This window comes from Cotesia typhae, unplaced genomic scaffold (genome assembly GCF_013202065.1).
Source record: "Cotesia typhae breed Kobodo isofemale line unplaced genomic scaffold, CoteBio_Ctyphae scaffold_58, whole genome shotgun sequence".
Classification (NCBI taxonomy): Eukaryota; Metazoa; Arthropoda; class Insecta; order Hymenoptera; family Braconidae; genus Cotesia; species Cotesia typhae.
In genome coordinates this window covers 1,000,418-1,007,409 of record NW_027423778.1, presented here as the reverse complement: position 1 = coordinate 1,007,409, position 6,992 = coordinate 1,000,418, and the positions used below count along the sequence as shown (strand labels likewise).

The window sequence follows — 6,992 nt, the reverse complement described above, 5'->3', positions numbered from 1 at the left end:
GTCTTCATGCATAAACATCGTGGATTTAAACTAACCGTTCGACGGAGCGCGAATGGAATTATTAGTGAATTGAATGAAATTTGGAGTTATTTTCTAATTTCTACTTGCCAACAACAACAGAGAATTAAAAAACTCAATATATTCCATAAAGAGTATCTTTACCTAAAAGAAAATCGAAAATCAGTGAAGAAATCAAAGAAACAACAAGAAAAAACAGATAAATTCAATGTTAAAATAAATCAATAATTTGATATCACGGACAATAGCAGATATCATTACTCGCCAGATAACTGTAAAGAATTTCTTCTCAAAAGTAGACAGTTGGTTAATTGTTTTTAATTAGCCAATGAGTTGTTAAATGAATCTGCTATTCTTGATGATCAAGATATCGATGAATCAGTACAATATGATGAACCTGGGAAAAAATAAATTTTCCTAACCATATATATTTATATATGATTATGTATAAATTGTTATATAAAATATATATAATAATATATGGACTCATGTATTATATGTATGTTTTATGTAAGTCTATATATGATTAGATCTGATTAGACCTGAGTCATTTAGGGCTACATATGATTATATATAAATCTATACATAATTAGATCTGATCAGACCTGAATTATCTAGGTCCATACATGATTATATATAAATTTATATATGATCATATCTAATCAGATCTAATTTATATAAGACCGCATATATATATATATATATATATATATATATATATATATATATATATATATATATATATATATATATATATATATATATATATTTATAATCAAACGTAAAGCTATGTATATAATTATATCTAATCAAATGTAAATTATAAATTTATCAATGATTACTGATTTTATGTTCTTTAGTGATATTAACATAAATATAAGATCTGAATTTTTTTGTTAATAATTGCAGATGAAGAGCTTAGTTTTATTTGATCTTATTTTTTCATTATTACTATTTATAAATCAATACTAAATTAATAATACATTTTCCTTATATATATTGAAGTAATACATTTATTATAGATTTTATGTGTAATATTTCGGAAATTTATATGATATATTTATTAGTATTTTAATAGAATATACTTTGTTAAATTAAATCTGATCATACTCCCGAAGAAAATAATTTTGCCTAATCATATATAGTTATATCTAATTATATCTAACCATAGGTAGACATATATGATTATACCTACTCATACTTGACTAATATGAATCTGTATGTAATCAGATCTGATTATATACGGGTCCATATATAATTGGATGTGATCAAACTTGGCTAACATAATTAGTCTTTTATAGATTATCATGTATTATTAAATTATATATCAGTTAATATATTATACATAGGTTCATGCATAGTCAGACCTAAGCAAACATTTTTTTGGATATCACTTAAAGTGCAAAATGATGTTTAACAATACGCTTAAATAGTTATAAAATAAAAATTTTATTGCACTTCCTATAGGTTTGCCATGCTACTGTTTAATAACAAAATGATTATTGGAATAATTATGTTATTATAATTAGATTCAGTGAAATAAGCAAATCAAGAGTATCAAAATTTAATATAAAATTAATTTTTATATTATATTTCTGATAAATTGATTCGATACGTTATGTACATTATAGAATCATCAATACATATGAGACGACAGCATAGCAACCGGGAATTTCAAGACGCACTGGGACCATCAAAGCTAAGCAGCATTGAGCGTGGTTAGTAATTAGATAGGTGTCTGCGTCGAAGGTATAGCTGTAAAATCATCTGTAATGATTTTTTTTTGGTAACAGGATTAGGTACGACGAAATCAAATATTATATTCCTAAAAATAACCACATATTTAATCAGGGGTAATGATATATAATTTAATGTTGTTACATGTAGTTATATACGAGTATAGAAAATTATATATGATTATATATAACTCATATATGATTATATATAATGAGACCTGGCGAATTTTTAGATCTAATTATATATGTTACATTATATACAACCATATATAATTAGGCAAAATCATTTTTTCCCGGGAAAATACAAACATCGTTCAAAAAGAGTTAAGTAAGTATAAATTGAGCGTTATAAAATATATCAAATGTGATTATCAATTATGTTTATTCTTCTCTTAACGTTTACTTCATTTAAAAATATATTTTCTAATATTTGATTTCTATTTTCGCTTTAAATCAAAATTCTTACCCTTCAAATGCAACTAGTTTTAGTAGTCAATCATCAACCGACAATGAACTGAAACGATGTCACTCTAATTTTGAAGATGAGCTAGAAGTACCGAAATCTAAAGTGGCAAAAAAAAATATTATCACACCTGAACTAGACTCAGCATTAGATAGAACCAATACAACAGACAGAAATGCTATGCACATTACTGCATCAGTTCTTTTAAGTATTGGAGAAGATCCGGAAAGTTATAATTGCAGTTATTCGACCATTCATAATCATCGTGTAAAGCTTCGAAAAGATATTGCCGTAAATGTAAAAAACACATTTCAAAATGATCTCTGTCTTGTCATTCATTGGGATGGTAAATTACTCACTTCAGGATCTATGAAAGAAGAACGATTACCAATTATTGCATTTGGAGTAAACGTAGAATAGTTACTTTCTGTTCCAGCGATAGACAGAGGAACTGGAGTGAAAGAAGCTGATGCAATATATACCGTCCTCAATGAGTGGAATCTTATCGATTGCGTTAAAGCATTTTGCTTCGACACGACTGCTACAAACACTGGTAAATTTAGAACTCATCAATGTCTTCTATGTGTTAATGATAAACATAATAGAACTAAATGATTTTTCAGGGATTAGTTTCAGTGTGTGCACTTTATTGAAAGAGAAATTAGGTCATGATGTACTTTATTTAGCGTGTCGTCATCATATTCTGGAAATCATATCAAGAAATGTTACTGAAATCGCTTGGCCAGTAACTAACAGTCCAAACGTTCCAATATTTAAGAGGCTAAAATATAATTGGGCTAAAATTAACACATCTAAGTATGATATCCGCATCGAAGATGACATAATTACAGATGTCTTGCATGAGAATAGGAATAATATTCTAGAATTCACAGAAGATCAATTCCAGGTAAAAATCCTTTCATAAACATTATGTTGTCGACCTTAGTCTGTTTAATTTTAAATAATATTTCGTAAAATTATGTCTTAGACAATTTTTTTTTTATTTCATTAGCATTATCAGCCGAGAAATGACTACAAAAAGTTACTAGAGTTATCCTATATCTTTTTAGGAGGAATACCAAAAAATGGGGTCAAATTTAAAAAACCTGGAGCTATGCACCACGCTAGATGGCTTGCTAAAGCAATATATTGCCTAAAAATATACATGTTTAGGAATCAATTTGCCATAAGTGCATCAGATCTTCGTTCTTTGTGTGAAATTTGTGTTTTTATAGTTAAATTTTATATTAAAATATGGTTTAATGCGTTGACAGCAATCCAAGCACCTAACAGTGACCTAGAATTATTTAAAAGCTTGATTAAATATAAACAAATTCATCCCAAAATTGCTGAAGCAGCTCTGGATAAATTATAGAATCATTGTTGATACCTTCATGAACAACTTGCCTGCTTAGCTCTTTTTGACGGGGCTGTCAAGTGTGAAGAAAAACTTAAAATAATATATAATATGAAAAATAAAGACTCAACAATCACTAATTATGATATCAAACGCCTGAATGTGACACACGTAGAGATGGAATAGTAAAATATCAGTGATTTTGTTAGTTAAGAATCAATTTTCATCTTTAAACAATTCAAACTATCATAAAATTTTATGGATAATGATTTGGACTCATGGAATAATAATGCATCTTGTAACAGTTTTACCTGCTCAGGTTGGCCCCTAATCAATTTTTAATTTAACTAAACAAAACTAACAACAATAAAAATTATCAGGGCGCCACCAGGATTATTAATCACGGTTCCTGGAACCGGTCCAGAGCTGAGAAAACTTATCTTAGGGTAGAGAGAGTGGAGGAAGGTGCTGTTAAATAATAAAAATTTAATTAACAATCTGATCAGTTTTATTAACAATAAAAATTTACCAAACTTAACAATTTTTAGCGCTCACACACACACTTATAATCTAACGAAGCGGAGAACAACTGCGAAATAAACGATATTTACAAACGAACCTCCAATTTGACGATACGATGACTAGACGGGCTTTTTCGAACAAACGGTCTCCCACACCTGTCTTAGAACTAATTGGGCTTTTTCGAACAAACGGTCTCCCACACCTGTCTTAGAGCTAAACTTAAAACTATAAGTCCACCGGACTAACAACAAACTAACTCCACACTTAAAATTAAGTCCACCGGACTACCGAACTTAACACTATTAACACTCTCTATCACGCATAACCCGTTCAATTCTTCACACACATAACCCACACTTCGCTTAAATAATTTATTTTTTTATTTTAAAAATGATTTTAAATTAATTATAATTTACTTTTATTTTACTCAATCATTGGCTATCGGTGAAACGAAAATTCCTATATAATGACCAATTTCTTACTAAACTTTTTTCGTGTTGACCTTGACTCAATATCACTGATTACTTAGACTTAATATCCACGCTGACAATTATCAAGTGTCATTCATTTTAATTTAATTACTTTACGGACTTAATCCCCAAAATTTACTTAAATTATAGTTGTTAAAATAATTTATAATATAATAATTTCGATAAAAATTTCCTAATATAACCTTCTTAATAATTTTCCTTGATCGGTATTGTTTTTCAATAATAAATTCTTACTATAATATTCTTCACAATTAATACTTTTCTTAATATAAAACATTCTTAGTAATTAATTCTTAATATAAAATATTGTCAACAATTTTCTGATCATTTTATCAATTATAAAAATTCGACACGAGTCGAAATAGTCAAATTTAATTGCTAGAACATTCGCTAGTCAAGTCTTTGCTTGACCTTGGGTATTGGAATTTATGCGACACACAACTGACGCTTGACGAAAATTCCACGAATAAAAATTTGTCTAATTTTCTCAATGACAAGGATCAATCAATTATACTCAGTTAATTATTGAAAAATTAGTTTAATGAATTTTCTTAGATGTTAGTTAATTGATTGAAAACTTTTAGATATTAAAACTTTCCCCCGCAAGGTCGATTAAGTGATCCTCGGGTATAAACCCCCATGAAAATCACTAATCCAAAAACTAGCAAATGTTCTACGATTTAATTATTGAATAAAATTTAAGAAAAGAAGAGGAATGATAGACCGAGTACAAACCGCGGTCTATTTTCCACCCACGGAATGAAATAATGTACCTGGGTAATTGTCTTACTACGTCCACGATGTCTGTCTACCGTAGTGAGTCCTCCAGGTACCGGTTGTTAGATTCTTTTTCACTCCGGGGAATTGTCCTCACTCTAAGTTCAGTTTTTCCTGTAACAGAACTAACGTTAGAAACCTTGTCTAAAAGATTGGAAAGACAATCTTAAAAAATCATCGCAGCGTTCCGAAAATTCCCATGCGAAAAAATAATTACCTGCTGCTTTGTTGAGTAGTGACCGGTGCGGCTGACTATCAAACCTCTTCTGATTTTGTCACTCTCCGACTCCCGAGCACTTACCCAATCCACCCCCCCTTCTCTTAATTACTACACGGAAAACCCCGAAGATCGGGGCGCGCCAGTGCTGAGTCGACTAATTATCGATCTCTGGCGACTTATCGATTTAGGGTAATTTACCCTGTTACAATCTTATCAAGAATGTCTTAATACATTCAGTAATTTAAGAGTTATTAACGACACTGCTGAGAGAGGAATTGCTCTCATTGAAGAGTTTAATAATTACTTGACAACCGATGAAGAGCAACGACAATACCTATTACAGGTTATCCAAAACCATCGCAAAAATTATTCGACATGTTTAAAATCTGATTACAAATCATTATCATCTTGAGTTAATTTATTCATTGAGTACGTGATACAAAATATAAAATATTTTATTGATGAGAAGATAACATACACTTCTCACAAAAATTAAGGGAGCAGAAAAAAAATCCAAATTTTTGGGGGATTTTCAACAGGCTGTAACTTATACAAAAATGGTCGTACAGCAAAAAAAAAAAAAAAGCAAATTGTAGCTCTAAGTATTTTGTTTTTGGATCTGAGTTTGAAAATTTTTTTGAAAATATTTTTCGAGTAATCATAAGAAAACCACCGAAAAAAATTTTCGAAATTTTTTTGGTTTTTTTTTTTAATCTACGGACTTGGAAAAAATTTTTCGACTCAACCTCCATATGGACCGGATAGCTTGTTTATTCAGATTTAATTTCGTTTTTTAAAATCTCGATACGAGCATTTCTCGCTGAGATATCGATGTTTGAATGGAAAAAGATCATTTTGTCTTTGATTACCAATATCTCAGCAACCAATGATTGCACAGAAATTTTGAGGTTGGTTTTAAAAACTTGAATAAATTCTCTACAAGGATTGGCAATTGAATTTTGAAAAAAAAATTTTTTTTCAATCATTACATGAATTTGAAAAAGCATCCAAAAAAGGGCTTTTTGTCGTTTTTTGGAAAATCAAGCGCCCAATCAAAAATATTGCGGAAACCACTGACGTTAAGTGTGCCTCTTACTGTTCAATATACCCACAAAAACCCTACAAAGTTTCAATTCAATACAGCCAACCGTTTTTTTTTTCCACTTGATCGAATTTTTGAAAAAATTAAAGGAGCAAGAATTTCGCTCTGAAAATGTCATAATTTTTATCAAAAATGAACAAAAATTTTTTTTTTCATTTTTCTCTCAATTCTGTATTAGTGACTTGAAAAATTTAACGGAAAAAAAAAAATCGAAAATTTTTGTGAAAAAAAAAAAAAATTTTTTTAATTTTTTTTCAATTGGTCCAAATCAAAAAAAATGTAGCGACTCACTTTCTCACCGAGTTT

General features: G+C 29.3%; 1 protein-coding gene across 1 annotated transcript; it reads left to right on the top strand.

The window, feature by feature from the left end:
* Window positions 1–2,533: 2,533 nt before the first annotated feature.
* On the top strand, window positions 2,534–4,582 carry LOC141537090 (uncharacterized). The gene is made up of 4 exons (XM_074257923.1): window positions 2,534–2,563; window positions 2,638–2,770; window positions 2,841–3,124; window positions 3,230–4,582. The coding sequence occupies exons 1-4, from the start codon at window positions 2,534–2,536 to the stop codon at window positions 3,590–3,592; spliced, it is 810 nt and encodes a 269-aa protein (XP_074114024.1). The 3' UTR covers window positions 3,593–4,582.
* Window positions 4,583–6,992: the final 2,410 nt, after the last annotated feature.

Excerpts from the sequence above, each read along its gene's own strand:
- LOC141537090 (XM_074257923.1), top strand. The coding sequence starts at position 2,534 with ATGATCTCTGTCTTGTCATTCATTGGGATG. Across the intron at positions 2,771-2,840 it reads CACGACTGCTACAAACACTG|GGATTAGTTTCAGTGTGTGC; the intron begins GTAAATTTAGAA and ends ATGATTTTTCAG. Across the intron at positions 3,125-3,229 it reads TCACAGAAGATCAATTCCAG|CATTATCAGCCGAGAAATGA; the intron begins GTAAAAATCCTT and ends TTATTTCATTAG.